This window comes from Balearica regulorum, chromosome 16 (genome assembly GCF_011004875.1).
Source record: "Balearica regulorum gibbericeps isolate bBalReg1 chromosome 16, bBalReg1.pri, whole genome shotgun sequence".
Classification (NCBI taxonomy): domain Eukaryota; kingdom Metazoa; phylum Chordata; class Aves; order Gruiformes; family Gruidae; genus Balearica; species Balearica regulorum.
The window spans coordinates 14,075,365-14,102,951 of NC_046199.1; the positions used below are offsets into that span (position 1 = coordinate 14,075,365).

The window sequence follows — 27,587 nt, forward strand, 5'->3', positions numbered from 1 at the left end:
CCAACACAAGCCCCTGTCCTGCTGGGCGGTGGAGCAAGCGAGAACGGGAAGGTTTTGTGCCTGACAGTGGTTACTGCAGAGTGACTCACGGGGCTGCAATTCGGCCCATCCTCACCCAGCTGCTGCCGAGCAAGGAGATACCCGCGGTGGATTCCTGAAGTTTTGCTTGCCACCCTCCCTGTGACACCCCCAGCGTGACGCCCAGGGTGTGAGAGGCTGTCCCAGTGTCCATGTCCAGGGCTGGACCACCTGCAGTAGAACAGCTCTGCCAGCCGCTGCGTGCAGAGAGCCAAGAGAAGGGGTGATAAACCAGAGGCTCAAATCTTCCTCCACCTCTGCTCCCTGGGCCGCCTGGCAGCTGCCCTCCAACATGCCACCAGTGCCACCTGCAGTGTGGTTACGGCACTGAGATCCCAGAGCAATCACCGGGATGCCCGAAGACCAAAGCCCAGGACAAGGCAGGTCTCCTGGCCCTGGGTGAGCACGGACAGGCGAGGCCAGTCCTGCAAAGGGACTTACGTAGGTACAAAGGCAATTGCTCACCAAAGCAGAGAATGTTCCTGGTCCCTGCTGAAGCCCCTGTTATGTCATGAGCATTTCTGGGCATGTTGTTTCCATACATCCTATAGTTATGTCTGGAAATAATAGAATCACAGAATCACAGAATGGTTTGGGTTGGAAGGGACCTCAAAGATCATCTAGTTCCAACCCCCCTGCCATGGGCAGAGACACTCTCCACTAGCCCAGGTTGCCCAAAGCCCCATCCAACCTGGCCTTGCACACTGCCAGGGAGCCAGGGGCAGCCACAGCTTCTCTGGGCACCCTGTGCCAGGGCCTCAGCACCCTCACAGGGAAGGATTTCTGCCTCATATCTCATCTCCATCTCCCCTCCTGCAGCTTCAGGCCATTCCCCTTGTCGTGTCACTCCCTGCCCTTGTCACCCGTCCCTCTCCAGCTTTCCTGGAGCCCCTTTGGGTACCAGAAGGGGCTCTAAGATCTCCCTGGAACCTTCTCTTCTCCAGGCTGAACAACCCCAACTCTCTCAGCCTGTCTCCATAGCAGAGGTGCTCCAGCCCTCTGAGCATCTTCGTGGCCTCCTCTGGACTCGCTCCAACAGCTCCATGTCCTTCTTGTGCTGAGTAGCTTTGCACGCAGCTAGAGTTCCCTGGACTGCAGGGGGGTTAGAAAAGACAGAGGTGAGCCTTGATATTTAGGTCCAAAGAGGACCATAATTTTAATGTTTCCAAACTCAGAACTAATTAGCAAAATGAAGATGTTATGTCCTGCCAGTAGATCTCCAGATACATGTGTGCATTACAGCTGCATTTTTGAGCAAGAGACCCACCTCCCCACCATGAGCAACCAGGCTGCTGCCACCGCGAGCCCACTGCTGCAGCGGGACGGGGGGGTCTGCTCCAACGGGGAATCCTCTCCTGCAGCGTGCCAGCCCGGGGCAGCTCGTGCTCATGCCTGGACATCCCTAAACGCATGACAGAGAGACAGAGAATAAACTTTTAAAAGTCCTTTTTGCCTTCACTGCTATGACTAATGAGAAAGCCAAGTGGGGGAAGAGAATTTACAAATCTCTGCAGCAGGAACTGAGCGGAGACCCAGAGACCCATTGACTTGATCTCAGCATGCCGACCAGTGCCGGCCAGTCCCAACTGGCGCCGGCCACTGGGAGAGCAGGGCTTGGATGCTGCTCACAGCACCCGGAGCCATCCAGACCCTTCTCATCCACTGCCAACACGGTAAAGTAACCCCCTGTGAGATGAGAGAGGACCTGCCAGCCTGCTCCGATGCCTTCGAGTTCTCGCAATAGCCAGCGGGAACTGCAATTAACGTCTGCTGCAATTTCTTCATTATCATAATGACAGTGCTCAGCAAAATATACGGGAGACATTGACGGTGACGCCCAGATGCTGGAACCATACGATGCCACATGGAAAATCATGGCGTAGTATAAAAACTAGGCTTTTATATGGTACAGCTGCCTCTGCATAATGCCCTTGTAATTTATCAGTGTATAGCATCTGGTTCTTTGCTGTCATTCTTCAACTTTCAGACAACCATAATCTCAAGTGTCTTAATAATAACACAGACCTGCCAGACAGGGGAGGAGGGTGGATGGGAAGGGGGTGGGGAGCAAAATTGCTCCTTTTGTGCCGTTCCTCCCAAATTAGAGGGAAAAACCAGAAAAAGGGTAAGTCTGGTGGAGACCGGGAGTGCTGGAGGGGTGGGACGGGTGAGGGATGCTGGAGGAGGGGTTGGGGCTGCACAGCAGGTCCTGGAGGACCCTGCCCGAGGCAGCACATTGCAGAAGCCATGGCTTTGGTATCCAGGCTTGGAAGAGCTTCTAGGCATCGGCTCTTTCTGGGGTGAATTTCCCTTTTGTAGGTTTAATGAAAACCTTTTGGCCAAGCCTGCAGTTTGAGTGTGTGCACAGTAGTGGTGCAGAGCCCGGCCCCACAGCCCGTTGTAGGGTGGCAGCATGGCAGAGGGATGATGCTGGGTCCTGCATTAGCTGCCCAGAAAAAACAAAATGCTAAAGGATTTGAGGCAGGAGCTTTTCCCGCAGCACACTGCCAGCTGGTTGCAAAGCCGTGCCAGCGCAGAGCTGCCTGCTCGCTGCCCCAGCGGTCCCCCCCACCATGGAGAGGCTCCTGTGGCACGTCCCGTCCCATTGTGGGCACTCGCGAGAGAGCACAAAAACTCCGTGTGGGCAACACATCATCACCCCGTCGTGTTAATCTCCTGGTGCATCTCCTGTCAAACTCAGGGGAAAATTCTGGGGTAGGAGCGACTCTGCAAAGAGGACCTGCAGGCACCGGGACAAATCCATGTCCCAGTTACACAGGTGTAAACCCACGGACACTGCTGGGTCGGGTCACACTTGCTGTGGGACAAGCGATGGGACCTGACCGGTGTCCGCTGCAGACGGGTGCCGCGGGTCCCCAGCACCCCATGGCACAGCGGTACCCCAGACCCTGCCCCGTCCCCAGCACCCTCTGGGCCCCTGGGGGAGTGGGATGTGGGGACGTGGGTCTGGGGCCCCGGGACGTGGCAGGCTGCCTGCTGCCACCACGAGGTGGCGAGCGAAGGAGCCTCTTGGCGGGCCGTGCCGGGGCAGGGGGCAGGGGACAGGGGGCTGGGCTGCGCGCCCGGCGGGCACCGCTCAGCCTGGTTTTCCCCAGCAAGGGATGACAGGACTGTGGGGAACAAATAAGGCGACACCCACGGCCAGGCTGGGTAAGAATAAAGCTGCTTGGAATTATCCAAGCAAGATGTAGGAGTACATGGCAGCGTGTCCCGTGGGCGTTCATACCCCCCCAACTATCCCCCTTTTCTGGGGTCTCCAAGGGAAGGACTGCCTCCCTGCTTCCCCTCTCCATCCCCGTTACTCCCGGGAGAACCCATTGCTTCCCCACCTCCCCAGATGAGCAGGAGCAGGGCTGGGGCAGGAGGGGTTAGAGGCAGCCCCGTGGGTGCTGATGAGGGGCACCTGGAGGAGCCCTACAAGAAGGAGTGGAGGAGCTGGAGCTCTGCTTGGAGGTGCTGCTGGGGAGCAGCAGAAAGGTCCTTTCCTGGGTGCGGTGGGAGAGGGTCAACACGTGGCTGCACGAAGGCAAGTGGTGGGTGTTGGGGGCTGGCTCTGCCCTGGGGTGGGGAAGGTTTGGGTGAGCCCTGCCGTAGGGTGATGGTGATGATGAGCTGTAGGGCTGAAGTCTTGCTCAGCTGGTGCTTTCCTCTGAAGTTACCAGATCTCTGTGACTGCCTCCTGTCCTCTCCTCCACTGTGTCCATATGAATACCATCTTTTCCTGGTGCTTGCCTGGTGGCTTTGACCTGGCAGGAGGGCTTGAGCCAGCCCCAAGTCAGGCTGTCCCCTGTGATGTGGGGGGTGGTCCCTCTCTACCCCAGTTTGTAAAAGGGGCAGCTGAGCTATTTCCCCCTGGGTATTTCTGCTGGAAAATCCTCCTTTGGAATCTGGCTCACACCTCCACTGAAAAAGGTGTCTGCAGGAAGAAAAAGGGCTTTTTGTTAAACGTGTGCATGCGTGGAATTTGTACGTGAGCTGTCTAAGCGCTTCCCTGTGCTGCTGGTGGGGGTGGACCTTCGCACAACTGCCGCTTGGAGGGGAGACTTGCTCCGGCTGCTGTGAAAGGACCAGGAGCACGTTCTGCACTGTGACCAACAGAACTGAATCCAGGCGGTGTAGCACTGAATGGGCATTGGTGTCCCCTTATCTTTTGATATCACAGCAATTGCCTTACTACCCTGTTGAGACAAATTAGGGTGGTTATGACAGTCATTTTGTAATGGGAATTAGTAATCTACTATACGCACAGCTAGCACTCCTCCAGTAGTGCTTTGACCTGCAGACCTGTTTGAGTAGGTATAACTTGTGGCAGTTCAGAGTATCTTGATTTTTTAATTATTATTATTAGTGCACAAAAGCTTCTGGTTACTTTGTCCTTTTAAGATAGGAGGTGAGTAGAGAGACAGGGGTTATTGCAACCTGTTTTCTCTGTTTGAATATTAAGAGATAAGCACCGTATTACATTAACAATCAGGCAATAGGTGATAAACTGGAACTATCAGTCCTAGCCGGGACAGAAGCTTTATCTTGGGAGGGTGCCTGGGTGGGGGGAGATCCCTGGCTGGAATGAGTGCAGATGCTGCCAGCATTACCTTGCCATCAGAGGTGAAGTTTGTTCAGGCTCACCCTAAACTCTTTGGCAGGTATCCAGACGTGAGGCACCTCTCTGCTGCGTCATTTTAGGTTACTGATGTTAAACGTTGATTGCAGTGAAGGGCTCCAACACATGGGCAGGGAACTGCAGCTTAGTGGTATTGTTAGCTGGGTCACAGAAACTGGCCCATTGGTCCTCAGCACGTGTGCTGGGGTAGCTTAGTCTCCCGCGAAAGAGGTTTAGGCTAATGCAGTCTGTGCTAAGAGCAGGTCTGGGGCCTGGGACTGCAGCTCAGCTGGGAGGAGCAAGCTGACTCCCAGGAGCACGGTCCTCCTAAACCAGTGCACACTTGTGCATTCATCAAGGGACATTTTGCACTATTAGTGTTGAATGTCCCTTCAGTGGTTACCTGAAACACTCTGTGAAACAAGATGTACTTGTAAAACAAACAAAGCATCCACTTACAAAAACCCCAAATCCTGCTTTCTTTCCTGCAGCGCTGAGATTAAGTGACCCAAGACAGCCTGCCCTCCGGCCACGCAGCAGCCTGTCCCGGCTGGATGGGCACCCAGCCTCGTGTGAAGGGACTTTGTGCTGCTTCGTGCAGGATGGGGTCTGTGTCACACCCACTCCATGGCTGGCGTTAATGGGGGCCCTGTGTGGGAGGAAGCAGCCTGGCTCTCAAGGGCTGATGCCCTTAGCACTGGGGAGCTGGTTTGGGCAGAGGAGATGTCGTATAGGCAATGTGGTGTGGGGTAACTGGGAGACGTGAGGCAGCCGGTGCATTCACCTCACCGGTCCGATCCTAGCCCTGAACCCCTGGTCTGGAGTGTGGGATGCTTTTGGTGTCTGCTGGAGGCACACAGCTCCTTGCAGCCTCCCTGAAATCCTGCATGTTCCTGTGTGCCACTAAACACACCCGTGGCAGTGGTGTGCAGGCATTTGGGTCAGGTGTCCTTTCGGGCTGCCCTCCCAAGGTCTGTACTACCCCATAAGTAACAACCCTGGGAAGGATGCAGTGGGGTAGGAATTATTTCCCAATGTGTCTTAAGTATATAGACTAATACCCACCTGCAGTCTCTGCTTAGATTTCTTTCTGCCCCAGAACCAAACGGTGCTTACAGCCTGGGCTGCCTGCCCTTCCCAGCCACAGCCCCGAGCCACCCAGCAGCCCTGCCTCTGCCCTTCTCCCCTGGCCCCCTCCAAACCCAGAGCACCACAAAACCCAACTGGTTTTGCTTCTGTGGGAGCAGGACCCCATGAGCCTGGTGGCCTGGGCTGCTGCGATGCTTCAGGACTCCAGCTTCCCCATAACTGCTCTGCCAGCCCCTCCCTGGAAAGCAAAACCCTCTGGGCCAGCGTGATCTCCCGATTTCTGCAAAACTGGCCCAGTCTGCCCTGGTAATTTGCTGGAAAGGCTGAACACAAATACAGTCAATATGTCCATCGGTGTACTTAAGTGGTGTGTGTGTTGCCTTCTGAAAATACAATGTTTACCCTGCGGCTGTAGCGCTGGGTTCATACATGCAGGTGAAATGTTCCTGGACCAAAGTACAGCCAATACAGCCGGCTGCAAGCAGGAATCCAGCACGTCGGAGGACAAACACGTTACGCCAGCGGGTGAGCTGGAGCTGCATTCCTGAGTGTTTTTGCCCGGTGTGGGTGTCCCTGGGATAAAGAAGCCAATGGGGGAGCTGCCAAGTGGCCTTTTCTCTTAAAACAAATGTGTAGTTAGGCTTTATCAGGTTCAGTGTTAATTAACACACAGGGATAAATCCACTTATTTTAAAGCTGCCTCTTTCCTGTACCTGCTGGTCGTATTTTTTGTGGTCAGCCTTGTATTCATCTCCTTTTGCACTGATTCCCTTTGTGTTCATGGGAGCGTTGGGTGAGAGGGACCTCGGGAGGGCTCTGGTTTGGTCTCTGAGCTGTTTCCAGGGCTGGGCTGGGTCAGCTGCATCTTGGCTTGCAAACCTCCAAGGATAGAGACTCCTTGGCCTCTCGGGCAGCCTCACTGCATTGCACCAACCCTCCAGGAGAAACTTTCCTGATGTTCAACCTGAACCTCCCCAGGTGCAGCCCATGGCCCCTCCGCACGTCCCCAGCATCACAGGACCTGTGGCTCAGCTCTTCCAGCCTTGCCAGACCCTTTCTGCCTTTGGAGTAGTTGGAGCGAGGCAGCCTGGTAGGTCTGGGGGTTGTCAGTGAAGATTATCATCCAAGGAAATATACTTTTTTTTTTGTTCAATAAAAATAAATACTGAGTGCTCTCGTTCTCGCTGCTGGCTTGGGTCAGGCATGAGGTCTGCTCAGTCCCTTCCTCATGGGTCGGAGACTGCAGATGTCCTATGGCTCGGAAATGAAACCCTCCCCAGGAGGAAATGCCTTCCTGGTGCCCAGCTGGGAAGCCTGAATTTTTCTGTCCCTTCTTAAAACATGTATTTTTTAAAAATACAACTTAGTCACTATTTCAGCTGAAGCCGGAGCGGTGAACACTGCTGGGAAATGGGGTTTGGATCTGAACACTTCCTTTGTGAGCTCCGGAGGGGTGGTGGAGTCTTATCTCTCTTCAGTCTCCCTTGGCAACATCTATTTACGTGGCTGCACAAGCTGCTGAAATAGTTACTTCATCTTAGCATTTTTGTTTTGTTTCATTGGAAACCAATATTTTGGCCGTGTCAAGTCTTAAATTCTTTAGTGGCGTGTTTAATCCAGGTTCGATGGCTTACTCTAGTCCCAGAGGTAGAAAACTGAGTAGAAATAAATACAGGGAAGGAATTGTTGGGATGTAAAAGAAACTGGGGGGGAGACGGGGACCCTGAAGTGTCAGCAATTTGGCAGAAAGCCTCTATCATTTTTTTTTGTAATATGGCTCATGAGACTCTATGAATCTGTTTAAAAAGGAGGGAGAAGATTTCAAAGCCCCTGGTGACATAGCCAGATTGTTAAGAAAGTTCTCACTGACTGAAGGATTTTGGGTTTCTGGGGTTGGTCCTGCGGGTTGGGGATGTTGTCTTCTGTGCTTTTCCCCTTGGCTGGTGGCAGCAGCACGGGACAGTTTTGATGGGGTGTCGTCTCCTTCCAGCCTGTGGTGCTGGCTTGTGAGCTGGCTTCTGGTGTCCCCATCTCTCTCGCCTCTGTATGCCGTAAACTAACAGCACCCTCACCCTTAGAGCTAGCCTGGGGGGAGGCTGCCTTCCCGGGGTGCTGGCCTTGGCTTGTGTCTAAAGATTCATCTCCTGCTGGGTCTCCCATCCATCCCTCTGCCTCCAGGGAGGACTCTGGGCATCTTTTTCCTCCCAGCTGCTCTGGGTCCTGCCTGTTTTGACTGTAAGTTCTCTGGACAAGGAGGTTTTGATGGGGACGGGAGGTTATTGTCTTGTTTGTGCCTGGGGGCTGCTGTTATTTCAAACAACCAAAGCGGTATTTCTGCTGTAACTGAGCAGCCTTTGCCCAAGTCTGTATTTGCATGGGAACCTGGAGCAGAATTTCACTTACTGCCTTATCAGCCTTATCTGCTTCTCCCCTGAAGCCAAAGCAGTGACGAGTGTTTTCTTCTCATTTATCTGTGTACCCGCCTTAGCGATTGGCCAGAAGAGGTGGGGAATACTGTAGATATCTATAAACAAATAACTTTCTTCGGGTATGTATAAGTTACTCCAAGAATCAATTTTACTGAATTGCTTATCAGCCTGGATCGGGCACTGCTGCTCCTGTTGCAAAGCTCAGACGTGAATCTAAGCAGAATCTCATGAAAGCTTTTATCTAGGTTTGATTTCTAGCAAAGATAGGCATTATCTGCACACAATAAACTTTTTTGCCCTGTAAGCCCTAGTGATGTTACAGATGGGAGACGGTGACAAGACTGCCAAAACAGAGCCAGACCAAGGGCTGGTTTGCCATTGCTTCCTGGGGTTGGGCTGTGCCAGCAGCAGTGCCTGCTCTGCTAGCCAAGCTGCAGCCTGGTCCCACTGGGCTGCTCAAGCCTGCATTTGAAGGTGCCTTGTTCCTCATCGCTGCTCTGCTGTCCCCCCCACGCGCTCCCACCTTCATCCCATTCCACAAATGCTGATTTTCTTTTCCTTCCTTCCCCCAAGCGCCGGTGGATGCACCCCCAGGAGGCACCACGTTCTACCATAGCACAGGGCAGCTTCTTCTCCTTCTCTTCCTCACATTCCTCTTCCTCCTCCCTTCACACTGGTGCTTAGGGGCCGGAGGAGCCTACCCCTCACCCCAAGGGGACCCACATCACGGCCTTGCGATCGCCGTCTTGTGTGCGGCAGCAGTGACACGGGATAACTTGGCCTAAATAATAGATTACAAGAGCTGATCCCACTGTGCAGATCATTTTGCTGGCTTTGTAAAGTTAATCAGTTTACATGTTACCATTAGGTCAGGAAAGCTCCATTTACCTTAAATAATTAATCAATATCAATTAAACACAGAGTAATTGTGAAGAACAGCAAAAGGCAGAATGACCCTCATTTCTTCCACTCTTATCCCACTCGGACAACCCAGAGCAGTAGCACAACTTGCAGAGCTCGGGCAGCGGGAGAGTAACTTACACTTAGGTTTTGCAATGACAGGTCTATCCCAAAGGCTTGACCCAATTACTATGTCTTGTCTCGACTTCTGTCTGGGAGTTATTGTTGCTGTCATAATGGCAAGCGCAGCTAATGAAAACATCCAGTGGTGCCATTAAAATATTAGTGTGGTTAGTCGACTCTGTTGTGCAAGTGCAAATGAATGTTTCTGTACTTCTGATTTTTTTTTGATGACTGTCTTATCAAATGTATCATCAAAACAAATACTTGTTAGAACTGGAGGATATCTTCCAATGAAGAAAATCCTTGAAAATAATTCTATAATGTATTTGGTAATCATTTAAATTCTGATATAAGCTATAGAAGACTGACTTCCTGGCAAAGTTGGATGAGGGAGCAACGTGGCAGACCAGAAAGCAGCCTAAAGCATCTCCTGTAACGGGGACTTAAAATGCCTCTTATGTAGGAGAACTTTACAGGCGCTGAGAGATTTGGCCATTTTAGCTGGTCTTGGAGCTCGGTGGTAATTTGCAGTAGTTTACACAGACTGTTTCTTGGGATCTTTATTGCATAAATAAGTTGGTTCAACATAGTAGCAGCCAATAGAGAACCTAGCAGAAAGGAGCACGGTATCTCCCAGTGACACAGCTTCAGACAAAGCCCTATGGAGGTGGGGGCAGGAGAGACGATGCAGGATGTTCCTGGAAGGAGCCTGTTTCCTTCACTCCCACTGAGTTACAAAACTTGTTTTCACATTCTGAGAATCATCAGCGCAGAAGGACCATAAAGAGTTTTAAGAGGACTTTCTTTGGCTCGCTTGTTAGGAAGCTCTTTGTAGTGAACTGGCAAATGCCTGCTCCTTGCTGGCTGGCCTCCTCCCCGAGCAGGGAAGGATTAGGTAAGGTGGCTGTGTTTGCAGTCCTCCTAGCTGGTGTCAGAATTACTTTAGTATGACAATCTCTCTGGCCCTAACTTCCAGAAAGAAGACCAGCAAGTCCCTGAGCCATGGTAGACTTCAAGAGTAACGCAGACTTGCAAGATACTGTAGCATGGACTCTTTGTTCAAAATGGGAGACTCTTAGCCCAAAGAAGCGAAGACAAATAGTTTCTTGCTCAAAAGGGTGTACTTCAAGAGATGAACAGACTAGACATGAATTACCGCTCTGAAGCAATCTCTTCTGCTACCCTTCACTCTCATGGAGTCTGTCTGCTTGTGGTCTGTTGTGATAGCTTCGCTTATTCTTTGTCCTCAGACATGGTATTTTTGTATGGATGCATCTATAGATATACATTATAAAAAGCATTCTGCACAGTGATAACTAGCTGATCTTTTTGCTTCACATAGGGAAACTGAAGAGGTTTTGTTTGGCTGTAATTCCTAGAGTTCAGCATGTTAATGAAGTAGTGGATGAACTTTGGGTTGGATGTCGCAATGTCCTGCGAGCTGTAGTACTTATCTGGATTACTTTTCAGAGGACCCATGTCCTATCTGCTCTGCAGGGAGGTTCATAGAGCAGTGCATAAATCCTTGGTAATGCACACAATGGATTTTGTTTTAATTTATAATCTGCCCCAAGTCACAGTACACTGCTAACTAGTTGTTGATCCTGCTGTACTGACGTAACCTGTATGCAATGTATACTGAATATCTCTGCGGACACACGTGGTTCCCCTTCAGTCTGTATTTCCCTACCTCATAGCAAAGCACAACAGTCTCACATGCCCAAGGCCTGGAAATATTTACGCTACAAGAACTTCGGGGCTAACGCGTGGCTGGTATTGTGGGTTCCTGTGTCGTGTATGCTGTGCAACAGCAACCGTCAGGCACCTCATTTCAGCAGCATTAATATTGAGAGGTATCCGGTCCTGCGCACAGGCAGGCTGCAAACCTTCTGTTAACAACGCAACCTCCAGCCACCAAAATCATCCACCTGGTTTGTTCAGAGGGGTTGCATTCCTTCTCTTAAATGCTTTTGAGGTTTAGCGATAAGGGAGTACTTTGCGTTATAACCAGAAGTTTCGGGGAGGAAAGCTGGCAGCTGCGGGAGCCTTGGGTGCCTGCAAAGAGTTAACTTGCACCACTGGTTGCATGACAGCCCCCAGCTGTCTGTGCCTTCCCCTCCAGCGTTTCTCTCCATTATTTCATCAAAGCAACAGGCATGGTTTTAATTTTCCATGACTTGCTTATGAAATATGATCCTTGCTGTAATAAAGAAATGATTTGGTTTGTAATGGATACATAAGAAATCAATTTCCTATTTTTAAATTAGGTGGGATTAACGATGAAGCAAACAATAAGCAGAGCGACAGGGAGAGAAGAAGGATGGGAGAAAGACCCAGCAGCCCCCAGACAGGGCTGACTGCAGTTGGACGTGTTACACTGCATTTGTTAATGGCTTCACTGAGGCAGTCACAGCTGTAGTGTTTCTTCCAATGTATATTCATTTTCTGCTTGAAAATCATGATGTTGGGAAGATTGCTAAAGATTCATGACTTTCCTTCTGCCTAGCAGTGACATTTAAGGTGCAAGATGGTTTCTGTTCAAATTCATGGTTCAAAAAAAACCGGCACCATCATAAATGTCTTGGGAACAGATGCCCTCCCTGGCCTTCCCGCTGTGTCTGCAGCAGGGACAGCATCCAGCAAACACGTTCACCTGGACCAGGAGGTTTGGAGCTTCTCTCCAGCAACTAGAACAGAAGAAGCTTCTGCTTTCTAAAGGTATAGCTGTATGGGAGAGAGCTGCTTGTTTGGAGATACCGCAGCAGTGTGACACAGCCTGCAGGGAGTTTTCTAGTTGTCGTTGCTATAAACTGTCCGGTCCCCAAGTGTCTGGTCCCCTTTTTACCTTCCCCCTGCAGCACTGAACAGTGAGTGCTGCCTGGGACCCCAGGCCAGAGAGCTGTCAGCAGTCCCACCATCCTGCACTAGACTAATCGGTACAGTTGCCTTCCTGGCAGCTGTATGCACTGTGTGCCTGCAAAATAAAAAAAAAAAGGGGCATTTTTTTCAGTCCCTGCTGTTGTAAACATTCCCAGCACCCAGCCATCCTGTGCTGGTGTCCCATGTACTCCGCCTGCACTGGCAGAGCAGTCCCTCCGGTGAAGTCTGGAGGGATCCGAGAGGCACAGGGGCTAGCCTTTAGCCTCTCGAGATGCTCTGTGTGCTTTTTTCCCCCTGGGAAATTCACCTCCTGTGTGGCACAAAGCGGGCAGAGCCGGGGGCCTGGTGCAGGCTGTGCGCTGCAGAGGCACCGATTTCACTCCAGGACCCAGTTCCTTGAAGCTACAGGCGTCTCTGAAGGCAGATTGCCCTTTAGACCTTGGACTGCAGGCAGTTGATATAGGTTCCCCTGCCAAGCCGCACCGAGCATTGCCAGCGTGTTTTTGTGTCATTAACAGATGTGCTGTTACGCTGTTCTCCTATGCACACGCACGGCACATGCTCTGCTGCACAGGGAGCTCAGGGATCACGGTGTCCCTGGATGTCTGGCTTGGAGGGTTTCGGAGGTGAAGAGCTGCGCGTTTGCGGTACTGGGGGTGACAAGCCCGTCCCAGTCTGTCCCCCCTCAGCAAATCACTGAATTGCAGTCTGGACTTGCTAGAGCTGTTCTTCTGGTGCCAGCGTCTCCTCCTGGCCCAGCTCCACACTTGTGCTAAGTGGCTTTGGAGCTGCCCCAGGGGTCTGTCACGGGTTGGAATTAGAGTTGCATTTGGCTGGCTGGTCTGTCTTTCCTTCCTGGATGCTACTGCTTTTTTTAGCTTATCTCAGTTCTGCATGGGTTTGTGAGTTCCTGCTGAAGTCTCTAACAAGATTTGTATGGTGGCTTCTTTTTCCTCCAAGCAATCATAATTTGGCCAGAAATAAATGTCTGCAAAAATCTTTTTAAAGTCTCTCCTTCATGTAGGTTTCAGCAGCCTTCTTGAGAGACAAGCCATAAAAACTGATGGGACTTTTGGAAATGGTTGGTGGGACTTCTAGGACTGGGCAGAAGTCCAAACAATTTCTTGTAATCTTTTCCACATAGATCTGTTATTGCTGGGGCAGGTACCAGATGCATTATCACTACTAATCTCCTTCAGGGGTGGAGGGGTGCCTGAGTGTAGATAACAATGATGAAATAGAGCCAGATTTCTGTCTTTATAGAGTAAAGACCAAGGAAACTCCACAGAGTCTGAGGCCTGCTTCTACTTACTAGTGTCAGAAGGATATTGTTTTTTATACTTTAAGACCACCAGTCAACCCACAGCTCTCAAACAGCCTCCCTCGCCTTCTCCAACTGCTGTCCCAGTTAAATTTATAGCTTTTTTTTTTTTTCCCCCGTGCTGGCTACCTCTGGAGCTTCAAGTAACTGCTGGTAATATCCCAAACTGAAATGCAAAACCAGACCAAATGTACAAAAACAAACCTCAGCAAAGAACCCACAGATTCTTCTCGTTGCTGCTGAAGCCAGCGGGAGCTCTGCCGTCCAGCTCCACTGTCGCTGCCATGCGGCTCTTCGTGAACTTGCTATTTAGCGTTAAGGCAATCCAGTGGCTGAGGGAGAACAAAAGTTCAGGCACGCTTACATTAGCCCGCTCATACTTGAGCGAGCTATAGGAACAGAGGGGTCAGATTGCTCCGTGAGGGTCACCTCCAGAAGGTGCAGTTGGGTCTCACCTCCCTTCTGGCTTCTGCCAGCAGGAATAACTCCTGGGAGAGTTGTACCGCTCTAGACTTAGCAGTTCGCAAGTCACGCAAAGTCATGCCACTTTTGCAGTGTTACTGGATACCAATGGCGATGTTGTTTGCCCTGTGGGCTGGAATTTATCTCCGTGCCACTTGCAAGCAAGGCTCTGTTGGCTTCTGAGCCAGCTGAGCCAGCATCATCATGTAGCATTTAGGTTTCACTGTCTTTCCAATCTTGGTTAAATTTAAAGCTGCCATTCATAGCTGCTCTCAGGATCTGGAGCTCCAGAACACCATGGGAAGTTTCTCATCTGTTCAGGAAGACACAGATAAATATAGTGATGGTTTCCGGTGGGTAAAACGAGGTTTTGTTGTGCTCTTCACATTCATAGCTGAGATGGTATTCGTGTGTACGTGCTGTTGTTGTGCCAGCCTCCACCACGGTGTCCGGGCCCTCCTGGGATTTCACCGACGAGATGGGGAGGGGGAAGAGTTCAGGCTATTAGTTTAAAGCCCCCACAACTATACAAAGCAGGGGTAAGATCTGTTAACTGTGAGCCTAGGAGCTGTTTTCCATGGAGGATGAGTTTAGTCTGTTCTGGAGAACAGTTGTTTGTCAGGAGCAAATTTCTGGGAAGGACTGTTCTGTGGCCATCTCAGCCTGGGAAATGGTGTTGTGAGTCTTTAAAAAAAAAAAAAACAAAAAACTAGTAGCTTGGTTTTAAAAAAAGAACAACAACAACAAAAAGTAGTTTTACAAAGGGATTTTTTTTAACTGAATAGAAGTCCTTGAGGCTGCATAAAAACAGCATAAAAACTTTTGATATATTCCTTTGGGAGGGTTAAAACAGATGTTTTCTCTTTTCCAATGGCCAGTATCTGACATTTCCAAAGAAGATACAAAGAACATTTCTGGGATGTGTGTTATAAAAAGTTCTGCTAGCAGTTTATCGGCTTGAACGAAAGCCGAAGTCAGACAATCTCAGAACATACATCTGGTCACACTTACGCTGGAGAAAAACCACAGAAAGTCCAACGGTGCCAGTGTAAGGAGCAGCAAAATGAATTCAGAGGTGACCAGGGTCACTGATGACAACGAAGGCAGCACAAAGCCCTTCATGCTGGGTAGGGACAGCTCAGAGGTCTTCTGCATGGTCTCTTGTAACAAAGGCACCATAACAATGTTTGTGTTTGCAAGGATCAGATACAGCCTGAATTTTGCATGTTAATGTATGTGGATTTCCACAATTTGCTCACAAAATCCTTCTCTCTTAAAGTTTTGCAGCCAGAAGTTATATCCGTGGTGGCTGCAGAATTCAGTAAAGGCATGCAACAGCAATTTGGGTTTTTTCTTCCCCCCCCCAACCCCCACCTAGCTGGTTTGCATGCAGATTCACAGATGTGGCAGGATGTGTTCTGGAATCTCAGTGACGGGGGCTTGCCAGCACCCATTGAACAAATGTGCCCTTTTGTATTGCTGAGGTTAAACTACTGCCAGAAATGTCCTCCATGATCAACAATAATGATTACTAATTTGGAATTTAGAGTTCTCTGCTTTGCCATTCATAAGCAGTGTTTCGGTAGTCTTCCAGCCAGGTACATCTCTAGTTACGATAATTGTCTTTCAGTTAGGGAGCTAATTGACTATACTGCAGCAAGTATGGAATAAATCATGTTACTATGGTAGCCAAGGTTTTTGGAAAACACTATTTCCCAGAGCACAAATGCCAGTTCTCTGAATTTTACTTCTTTCCCTGAAAATAGCCCTATCATCACAGAATTGTGAGAGATTTGAAGTTGGGGCTCACTCTTTTCCAATAAGTTCTGCAGCAAGCTGGGTGCTGCTTTTCAGTATTTACTTGGTTTAACCTTCATCATGTTGACAGAATCCAGGTGTATGGATATCTTATATATTCAAGCTAATTACTACTGAGACTGACATCTGAGAGAGGGATTTGAAGGAACAAGACAAAACACAGTCAAAACTTGACCTTGAAACATTAGAAATGAGTCCAAAACATGGCATCAGGCTTGGAGACTGCTCAATCCCTGCAAAGATTGCACCAAGGTCTGGGTCTGAGTTCTGTGGATTTATCTGTGCTAATAGGAGTACTTGGCACAGAAGCCAGACTCTTTGCCCGAGTAGATAAAGAAAGATTGTTTAGAGGGAGTGCACCAAGGTTGAGGGAGTCGAGCACAGCCTCCCCTGGATGTCGTGCATCCATCACTGTGTTGTCTTGTTCGGTGAATTGTGGCATAAACAAGGTACCAGAGACCAAATCCTCGAGAGCATTAACAGTTAAACTGTGATTTTGGTTTTTCTCTCTCTTCTTTTCAGCCACTGCTACATCCACAAGTGTTTTAACAAAGTATTTTGTTTCTCGCTTCCCAGAATACCAAGTGCATTTCATAACACAGCTGTTGTAAATGTTATGGCTCCGTACACTTCATGTGTTAGTCTTTCCTGCGCTTCCCTTCTCTGAATCACATTTAATAGGCCAAGTTTTATATTTCTCTACTAATTTGTTGAAATTTATTGCATTTGTTGCCTTCCCCTCTTTCTTTTGAAAATCAGGGGAACTTCCAAATTTCAATTTAAAAGCATTTTGTTCTAATTCGTTTTGTTTTTATGGAGCATAGTATTTGTTGGAGGGAGAGAAGTTGAGATCATAATCTGGCACGGTTGACTAAGTTTCTAAATTTTAAACCACCGCCTTCGCTCTTTTTAAACATTTTCTCTGCCAATACTAAACATTTTGATCATTCAAAATGTAAATTGTACTCCCCATAGATGCTGATGGGTTGTGGATATATTTACATACAAAGGAGCTGTTGAATGACTCACTCAAAAAGTTATTTTCTTGTTCTCAGCCTTAAGAGTACAGCATTTTTTCCCCCCATTTTCTGTAGTTTCCGGAATGATTTGTGTGCCCGTCGGTCTCTGAGCAGTGTTTGAAAAGGTGCATGTGGTTAAAATGTGTGGAGTGGGAGAACCGCAAATGGTTTAAATATTTTTTGCCAGAAGTGCTCGTGATAGCCACTTTCCATGAGTTGCGTGATGTTGCGTGGAAAGATTACGCAGCGGAAAACCCCGAGAGCAGCGGCGGTCAAGGGATGGAAAGTCTGCCGACCTCTTGGGGTGAGGAGGAGTAAGCAAGGGTTTGGTCAGAATACGAAATCCAGTGTTTTGGACTGGGGTACGATGTTCTCGAGGCAGTTAGCACCTTATAACGCCAATCTTGCTAGCTGGGTGTGTGCTGTAAGATCACAGTTGGCCCACGGTGATGTTACCGATCTCATCGAGCAGCATTGTATGGGACGAGTGTCACTCATTTCTCCCACGCCCATATGCCTGCTGGGCTTGGGCCTTTGGCACGGATTCCTCTGGCATGAAGTACGAGTCCTTTCTTTTGGTATATTCAGAATATCAAGCCTGGTTGTGTTTGAGAAGGCAGAACGGCACACTGGAGCTGCTCAGAGAGCTCTGGGAAGCCCCGAGCTTCTGTACATCTCCTGGGCAGCATTTCAAAATGTGCTTGGAACGTGTTTGCCCTGCTCAGGACTGGGATCCTCTCATGAGGCCCATAAGAAACTCTGAGACTGTAAGCGGTCATAACTCTCCGATACTAGCATGACAGATTTTCTTAGATCTCTTTGTTCTTCTTTAAACTTATCCAAATACCAGATCCAATACTGTCATATCAGTTTGGGAATGGCCCAAGCCTTTCATCAACTATTTATAGAATTACATTATAAACAACTTTATTTTATGTGTGTGATAGTAGTCCTTGAATCTGAGTGCATATACTAGTCTCTTTTGGCTCACTTCCTCTGGCTTATTTACTGTCTTCCACCTTGATTTTTCTTTTAATTTGGAGCCCACTTGAGTACACAGGCTAAAGCTGACCCTACAGGAGACCTGCATCCATGCAGATGTGGCTTTTGACCAGCAAGCAGGTCAACCACTGATCTTCTCTACAGAGGCTGCACCACTCTCCTTGGTTTTGTCACAGCTTTCTATTGCCTGCTTTATGTGTGATCTGTCTATTGACTTATGCTGTATTATTTGCTTCAGAATTGATAACACTTGTGTTAAGTCCTAAGCATGGAGTCAGGAGGTAGGTAGAGGCTATGTGACCTCTCCTAGCAAACTTTGAAGGGCATCTGTTGACCAGCCCTGGTACTGTTTGTTTTGCAAGGAAGCAGGGTCTGTAAAAAGGCTTATTACACAATGTAAGTGATTTTCTTTTTGCTAAGCAAATATTTGCAATATATTTTGGGAGATCAAGCATTCAAAGTGAAAAAGCAGGATACCTGCCAAGGTCATGGGAAACACGTGAAGGACACCATAATTGGGAGAACGTGGGATGGTTTTAGTATCTTGGACCTACAAGCAAGCCAACACAAGCTCCTATCCCTATTGTCATTGAGCTCTAAGGCTTTGGGCATCTCAATAAATCTGGAAAACTCATCCTGAACTCTCTTTACTTCAACAGCTCCACTATTTACTCCTGCAAAAGCAAGGTACTGTGGAACAGAGACAAATCCTATGACTTTAGCAAATGAACAAGGTCCTAATATGGAGCTTTCCTAGAGGGTAGTTTAGTTTATAAATGCCTGAAGTAGCTAACAATGCCCAGTTATGGAGAGCATGTCACTAGCTGGATGACTGCTCGCAGCTGGTATCATAATTTCTGGATCATTCCTTTGGCTTGAATAAAAGTTGCAAAGACAGTATGTGGCTTAAGCTAGAGCAGCAGATCAATGCTAGTCAACATCTAACTTCCATGTGTGAGTTTCTCTGTGCTATGGCATTGACAGGAGGCCCAATTTATATGCATGTAGCTTATAAACAGTGAGAATACGGGAAATGACGTCATATTTTTGTATAAACATTTATTTCAATAGTTTAAAGAACAATCCATTCAAAACATCTGGAAATCTCAGGAACACGAGGCATACATAATAGCAATATCTTAAATATGCATTAGTAATACAAAGTCATCTTTCACTCTGATAAAAGTTACAAGTTCATTTTTCTAAAAAATATTTAAGCCATGAAATATGTTTAGGTAATACATATATACAGCATCTATTTTTTTTTTCTTCTTTCCTGTAGAGTCTGAGACTCTAAGCAGTTTGTGTGGTAGAAACAAGGCGCTGCACCTTGAAGGCTTGATTGGTTTGGATTGTACATGCAGCACTAGGCAAGTAATTTACACACATCACGGCTATATGTGCGTGTAAGTGGAGATCAGGGTTTTGCAGGCAATGTGCACATGTGTTCCCACAGCTGCTTACCTATTCACAACAACTGATGTAGTTACAAATCATTAGGTCTGGAGTTACTTCTAGAATGCCCCTACCTGTATTCTAACTAAACTAAGACCTATGTTTCATTATAACTCCGTGCTCATCAGTGTGCTGTTATGCTTCCAGTGCTAATTTGGTAAAATGTGTTTGTCTTGTCTTGGTATGTGTGGATTGATAAATAATGGTGGTTTTGATCAGCTACAACTGTTTTATCCTCATCTCTAAGGCAAGCATTTCTCTTTCTATTTCATAGGGAAGGTCAGCATTAACTTGCACTTCGAAGTATTGTTTGATTTCTTCTACCTCCTTTTCCCAGAACTCTTTGGAGATATCAAACAGTTCGGTCAAGCTGACATCTTCTAAACCCTTCAGGTTCAAAGCAGCGTCAGCAGGGATGTAACCTATGGCAGTTGGCTTGGCAGAGGCTTTCCCTTCAATTCTGTTGAACATCCACTCCAGCACACGGGAATTCTCTCCGTAGCCAGGCCACAGGAATTTCCCTTGGCTGTCTTTCCGGAACCAGTTAACGTGAAAGATCTTTGGTAGTTTTGCAGCTGGACGATGTGCCATGCTGAGCCAGTGGGCCAAGTATTTGCCAAAGTTGTAGCCAAAGAAAGGTCTCATGGCAAATGGATCGTGCATAATAATTTTGCCTGTTCAAAACACAAATGGAGAATTTAAGGTAATAAATAGCATGTTTACGCTAAAGCATTCAGATCCTCTCAGGATTTAATACCCATGGTCCCTTAACCACCCTTCTGCATCTGAACCAAAGAGCTTTAAGAAACAATACAAGCATTGTCTGATGTACAAAAAAAAAAAAGTACAAATTAATTTTTGTAATCAGTGGAAATTAAACTTCTTAAATCTCAGGTCAAGCAACCTAAATGAAGAGCTGGCTTTCATTGTTCATGTATTTATGTTGAGCTCTAGCAGAAGAGAAAATTTAAGTTTATTTATCCCAGACTGTAGCAAGAACTCCATATCAAGGCTTCTGGCAACCCCATGCCTGTGCCCTGTTCTGTATGCTTGCCACCTAGGGGATTATTTTGCTTAATTTGACTTTTACAGAGAATTTGGCTTTTAATTCCAGTACAAATATTTTCTATTGTGAAAATGCACAGGTTGCAAAATTAGCTGCCAAGACTGAAATGTGAAAGAGCAGGGGGGAAGGACAGAGCAGGGAGTCCAGAGAGGATTGCTTTTAATACAGGTAGGCAGATTAAATTTTGATTTACCTTTGTGCTCAGCAGCTGCTGTTGCTTCAGATCTCATAGCTGCTCCTATAAATACTCCATGCTGCCAGTTAAAGGCCTCATATACGAGAGGCACGCCTGTAAAGAACAAAATAACTTCAGTAATGAGAGGTCCAGAAATGTTTTTATAACAGGTTTTGCTACCTGAGATACTACCATATGCATGCTACTGTATAATGTATTCTAATTTCTCCTGATTTTTTCATCAGTTCATTTCCTGCCCTCATACAGCAAAGAAATTTATATGAATGTTTTCAAAACTGGCTACCGATTACTGAACGCATCTATGTTTCGTTACTCAGTGGGAGATATGTGGGACCTCAGAATCCCCAGCAGATTTTACTGGAAATAGAATCTGATTCCGTGGTTATGATATTAGACTCAGACCTAGCGTTACTTCTATTTCTTTCCCAACTTTCGGTGACCTTTAAGAGATCAATTTATTTTACTTCCTTTCCTGTAAACTGTCTACAACGGGTTCATTTCTCTAACCAGTTCCTATCTGAACTAGTTAAGCTGCGAGCAAATTGAGTCAAGTATAGCAATTTGCTGTGTCTATGTTACCCAGGTTAGTGGGTCCTGACCGGTCTCCAGCCCTTTCTTATTATTACTTGCTTTGTGTTAACATCTAACAATTCAGACATTGAAATATTGGTGGCTGTAAGTGTGTGTGTCAAAGGCTAACGCAGAGAAGTTGGGCTAACGTGGTTCTTTCCTTGCTTTTGCAGCTGTGAAAGCAAAACCTGTGTCTATGCCCAGTTGCGTTTCAACCCTCCTGTGGTCAGCACTTCAGCTGCTGCTTCTCTTACCAGCAGGTCTGCGGCCTCCAAATATTATCCCCTCAATAGGCACACCTTCGGGTGATTCCCATGCAGGGTCCATGATGGGACACTGGCTGGCTGGAGTGCAGAATCGTGAGTTGGGATGAGCACAAGGTTCTCCTGTACAGAATACAACGAAAAAGTCATAACAGCAGAATTAACTTGAATTCAGCAGAGAAAGCCAAGAGAGACTGTGGAGTGGGTCAGGGTACCGTTATCTGGTGTCCAATCCTTAGTCTTCCATGAGGTCAGTGTTACTCCTGGTGGTAATGGCTCATCAATGCCTTCCCAATAGACACCTCCATCACTGGTTTCTGCTACGTTGGTAAAGATGGTGTTCTTGAATATGGTTTTAATAGCATTGGGGTTTGTTTTGACTGAGGTTCCAGGGGCGACACCAAAAAAGCCATTTTCTGGATTGATTGCCCTTAAGTTGCCTGGAAGTTAAATGACAAAATATAAGTAAATCAAACTGGTTTAATTCTACCAGAAATTTTGTAGCATGTCTTGCTGCACCTAAAAGCAATGCATACTGGACTGTAAAACAATCCGATTTCAGTTCCATACCTTGTTCATCAAACTTCATCCAGGCAATATCATCGCCCACGCACTCAATTTTCCATCCTGGCAGGCTTGGGTTCATCATGGCCAAGTTAGTTTTTCCACATGCGCTAGGGAATGCTGCCGCAAAATACTTCTTTTCACCTTCTGGATTGGTAATGCCCAGGATCTATTGAAAAATTAATGCAACTGTTAAACATGATATTTTTTTCTTGCACTTTTCATTTTGAAGATTGTCTCCCAGCAAGTGGTAATGATAAAATATTTAATTATGCAAACGTGTTCCTACAGAAGTAGCACCACATAATATGGTTGACAAGTAACTCAAACTGTACTTTGTTAATTGAAAAGTCTACTCTTCTTGCCCTTAGAGTATCCGTTCCTATATTTTTTTTAAAATGTCAGATATGTATATAAATCAAACATTTTTTATTTTGCTGATTAAAGAAACACAGACTGTATACAGCTGTGTTTCTCAGTTGAGACAGAAGAAAACCAGGCAATATCCTTTTGCCTTTTTTTGACTGGAGTGAAATGAAAGCACTTCATGTATGGATACTTCTGCACTTCTCAGAGTCCATAGACATTTTTTCTGAGACTGTCTCTTATGCACTTTGAAATTCTTTTTTTTTCATTGGCATTTTATGGCAATAGAATGCTTAAATGACAGCAGAAAGTAAAGGCAGGAAGGGTAAAATGCAGAACTCATTTAGAAAATCCAATATTTGCAGATTTTTGAGTGCATAGACCTATTTGTAATATGAAAGACGATTTTCAAAATTTGCATTAATCTTTTGCTATTAGACTTGTAGGGGCAATGTGGATGCCCAGTTTTGATGTTTAGGCTCTGCTCAAGTACATGGGTCTGCCTACAAGCAGCCACTTGTCAGAAGTTCCAAATCTTTCTTGGTTTCTGATTTTACATGTACTATTTTAAAATGTTTGGTACTTAACCTTGCAAGCAGTTTCCTATGTCTCATAAGCCTGCCATGTGATAAATTCATATCTAATGTTACGGAACTATCCATATGAGACTAATTTCATTCATAGCAAGATGTGATGTATTTATGTTGAGCTAATTTAGGGTTTAATGGCTGTTCAAACACACATGATTTAATAGCTCTTACCAGCATGTGCTCAGCTAGCCAGCCCTCCTCTTTGGCGATTCTGCTGGCAATTCTGAGAGCAAAGCATTTTTTCCCCAGTAAGGAGTTTCCTCCGTAACCGCTGCCAAATGAAATGATCTCTCTGCGATCCGGGAGATGGGCAATCAGCGTTAACTCCGGGTTGCACGGCCAGTTGTTGATTAATGGTTCTGCAGAACAGAATGTTGTGCTCATGAATGCAGCAATTTCCATGCTGGATCACACTGTTGCTTCATCAGCATTGAGTCTCTGACAGCAACCCACACCAGATGCCTCAAAGGAAACCCCCTGGTAAGTACTTGGGATAATAATCTCCTTTCCATGAAACTCTCATTGAGCTTTGATTCCTTTAACTGAGTTCTGAAGCTAGTGCTGTCACACAAACCACTCTAGTCTCCTATGGTGAGTGTCTCCCATCTGCTGAGAACACACAGTCTGCTCTAAAACATGCTCCTGGGAATTTCCAGGGGTGACAGTTTTTAATGCCTCTTACCTTTTAGCGGTAGAGGACATCCAACTGAGTGAAGGCATTTTACAAACTCCCCATCACTCAGGGCTTTCAAAGCAGCTGTTCCCATCCGTGTCATGATCCTCATGCTGGCCACTACATACGGTGAATCTGTCAGCTCAATCCCAATCTTGGACAACGGAGACCCAATAGGGCCCATGCTGAAGGGGATGACATACATTGTACGTCCTGTAAAACAGGGAGTAGCAAACAAGGAACTTTTGAAATAATCTTTATTAACATGGAGGTTGTTTCTCACTCCTTTAAAAGCTGTTTGTCTTGTGGGTGTTTCTGATGATGTCTAAAGATCTGTAGTTTTCTGTTTGTCTAATTGTGTGGCAAGAAGTTTTATCTTAAATGCTGAAAGCAGCTGTTCAGACAAATTGTCTAGCCAGTAGTAAAGGTGGGTGGAGGGCAAGTTCGCTGTTGGTGTAAATTGCTGAACCTGAAATTATTGCTGGGATGGTGGTCCTCCCTTCTCACCTCACTTCCTAGTGTGACTTCCTGAAAAAAATCACTGAAATTCTTCTACCTTACTTTGTCCCTATTTATGAAGGTGAAAAGAAGAATCCTTGCACAGGTGTTTGGATCTATGGTAAAAATCCAGTTGAAACCAAAAAGGTGACTAATATCAGGGCTAGAACCTTAATCCTTCAGCTAAAATCTTTCTTTAAAGATTACAGTAATTAGTAGTGTCTGTAATCCTAGAAGTTCAATGTCATCCATCCTTTCCTTGCCTACCTTGCATGCAGCCTGGGAACCTGGTATTGAAGGCTTTCTCAAAATCTTCTTCAGACATCCAGCGACCCAGCTGGCTAGTTCCAGTTTTAGGGATAGGAGTGGTATCTCTCTGTTCTTGAGTGATGATGACTGTTTTGCTCTCAATTCTTGCCACATCTCTCGGATCAGTGAGAGCCAACCAGCTGCATTTCACCAAAAATCAGGAAATTAGACTTTAATTATCAATACAGCGCTTCCTAATCCTTCTGTGGGACTGCTATAGCACAAAAGGGTACAATGCTTTGTAAGGTCAAAACTGCAGTGACAGCCAATCTCAAAGATCGGTCAGATAGATTTTCTGATACAACTTGTTTCAAGACTTTCCAGTACAAATAACAAATTATATGGCCTAGGAAACTCTGGTTACACGTCAATACTCCTTTGCCTCTTTTCTCAGTCTTATTCTCTGTTGCTAACTTTCAGGGAAAAGTTAATCTCATTTAATTCTCATTCTCATCAGTGTGAAGTTGTTTTGCATGGGGACTGCAAAATGATGCCTCAAGCAAAGTGGATGCCAGGCAAGCACTTTAAGTGTTGGTATAAGTGCCTATGTGATCAGAATCCAGCTTAGTGGATTGGCATGGTCCTTTAAGTTAGAGGCATCACAAAAAAAATACTGGGTATAAGCATGATCATGAAAAGTGAAGGAGTTTATTAAAGGGGATTCTCTTTCCCCTCTGAAAAATTTTTGCCATCTATTTACAATAGAGAGGATTGTTTTACATTTTCACCTCTGTGCATAGAAATTTTCCACGAGTATAAAAATGTTCTAGTTGGGCTGTCATAACCATCATCGCTACAGCTAAGCATATAATTAACAATGAATAATTTATCTGGTGAATCTTGCCCTTTTCTCTCCCAAATAGTCTGCAAACAGATTGCCAAATTCCTGTACTTAGTTATTCAAAAGTCTTTGCAGATTTCTTCCATGAAGATCTCTTGGTCGGCACGTAATTCCTGAGTATGTACTTGTTGTTAATATTCTCCTTTCATGTTGGGTTAGTTGGGAGAGATGATGAAATATTTGAAAAAAGTATTTGCTGAATACATTACAGTCAAAGCTCATCGGCACGATATGAATAATGCCTGTACTGAATAATATTTGAACACCCACAGAGCTATTTGAATGCCACAAAAAAAGTATTTGATGAATAAACTAATTGACAAAAATAGTAGAATTCTTCAAAAGATGTATTTGCTAAATAATATTCAGCCATTGCTAATGATTAGTTACATAAGTCCCATGACATTATTTCAGTTCCCTGATGTAACTAATCAATAGAGACAATGTACAGTTGATAGTCCAATTGAATAATATGCTTTATGTTAATATTTAGAGGAAAAAGTTTGCTTTTCCTGAGTATTTCACCTATGTAAGCTACAGTACCAAAATGTTCATGGAAAGCAAATATTATAAGCAGTTTTAAAAGTAAACAGGATAGAAAATGCATATTGCAATTCTGAGTTGATACGTGGCTTCCTGCAGGCTACTCACCAGTTCTCATACTTGCTCAGCTTCTTGATCATGCCTTCTTCTATCATGATGTCCAGAACTTTTCTGTTTTCTTCTTCCGAGCCATCGCAGATATGAATGCTCTCAGGCTGGCACAGCTTGGCATTACTTTCAATGAAATCCCTCACTTCTGGAGGCAAGCTCTGCAAATCCCCCTGGACAACCTTGGGCATGATGTTTACCTCATCTTTCAACTGTGGGGGCATTATTGAACCTGTAGCAGATCTTGTTGATGGCTTTGAAATGTTGATCACAATCTAAAATCAAATATATCAGGTGTGTTAGTATACTATGATGTTCTAAGCAGTGTCAATAAGCCTTCCTAACAATGCGTAATGCAAAGGTAGAATTTGTAATTGATTTTATCATGTACTTCTGCTTTAAAATCAATATAGAGAACTTGGATCACTGGTAATTTCAAGATGGAAAAAATAGAAGCCATTCTACTTACTGTCTTTATAAGATTGAGTTGGATGTCAGAGAGGATTCTGCTGTCCCTTTCAGGTGGTCCTGTTTCGCTTGCTTTGGCCTACTCTTGTGATCACTGCTTTCCAAGGAAGTAGCCTCCTTCTTTAAATATTCTTCGTGGCAGTGTCCATCCCACTTGGTGAGGTGAGGGAGGCTTGTCCTTTACGTCACCACTGGATGTGTCTTGGGACAGTGCCACTGACATTGTCATCACACAGAGTTGTCAACAAAGCAGTCCTGACAAGGTAATCATTTAACAGGTTTGATTAATGAATGCTGGAATTGGTGATTCTTAGCCTCTGGGTTTGCTGTTTTGAAGCAGTTACAAAATTTAGCAGTTTAACCAAACTTTGATCCCATTTGGCTTTGAAACCAAAAGCGTTGTAACTTCTCGGTGTGTGGGAAAGGTTGAGTACAAAGAGTATCTGGACCTGGGAACACAGGGGTCATCCAGGCAAAGCGCAGTTGGCACACTTGGTAGGCAGATGCTCGCTAGTTGGCTGTGAAGTGGAGGCTCGTCCAGGTGTGTTTACTCACCTTGGGAACGTTGCCTGATCTGGGGATAAAGTTCAACAGTGAGCACTGACAGGCCTGAATAACCGCTACGTATGCCTGCCTGGAGGTCTTATTTTTGTCCATGCAATTCTGAAAAAAAACAAGCAATGTAAAGCTAGATGTTGGGTTTCCTTCAGTGCAGGAGAGAAAGTTTTTGCTTATGGGTTGCTTTAGGCTCTTGCAAACTGGGCAATTATTTTCTATTCCTACAAGCTCAGAAGAGGCAGATCAGCAACTGTCTCTGTAATTAACCCCCTCCTTCAAATGTTATGTTTTATTTTACTGTGAGTTCTATGGGGGTCATAAAATATTACCCCATCATTAAATTAGAACTCAAAAGGCACAAAGCTGCCCAGGAACGTGGCTGCACAGTTTATGTGAAGTGCACCATATGCATACATACGTATATAGAGGTGTACGTAACTGTATCTGCTGTGGCAGCATATGATACCAACAGCTACTATTACTCTTATAATTCTGAGGGTGAGAGTGTGATCTCAGACATTTTGAGATCTTGCCTCTAACTTTTCCTGCCTACCTTTCAGCTCTTTACGTTCCCCTACTCCATTTTAGACTTCCATGCCCATAAAGAAAGGCTGATCTTCATGTCCATTTGTCCATGCAGTCTGGGTGTGTGAAGACTGAAGTATTTCGGACAAATAAAACTGTAGCAATAACCTTGCTGCCATTTCATCTCACTCTGCTTACACCCAGTCCCAGCAAAGCATCTGGGGCCTGGATGAGGCAATGTTTTCATGCTGA

The 27,587-nt window shown here is 46.1% G+C and overlaps 1 protein-coding gene across 1 annotated transcript; it reads right to left on the reverse strand.

Annotated features, from left to right (window-relative positions):
- Positions 1-18,786: 18,786 nt before the first annotated feature.
- On the reverse strand, positions 18,787-26,463 carry PCK1 (phosphoenolpyruvate carboxykinase 1). Its single transcript, XM_010299321.2, has 10 exons — positions 26,254-26,463; positions 25,785-26,059; positions 24,251-24,432; positions 23,495-23,698; positions 22,984-23,171; positions 21,863-22,025; positions 21,508-21,732; positions 21,284-21,415; positions 20,457-20,552; positions 18,787-19,871 (listed from the first exon to the last, which is right to left on the reverse strand). The coding sequence occupies exons 2-10, from the start codon at positions 26,006-26,008 to the stop codon at positions 19,417-19,419; spliced, it is 1,869 nt and encodes a 622-aa protein (XP_010297623.1). The 5' UTR covers positions 26,009-26,059; positions 26,254-26,463; the 3' UTR covers positions 18,787-19,416.
- Positions 26,464-27,587: the final 1,124 nt, after the last annotated feature.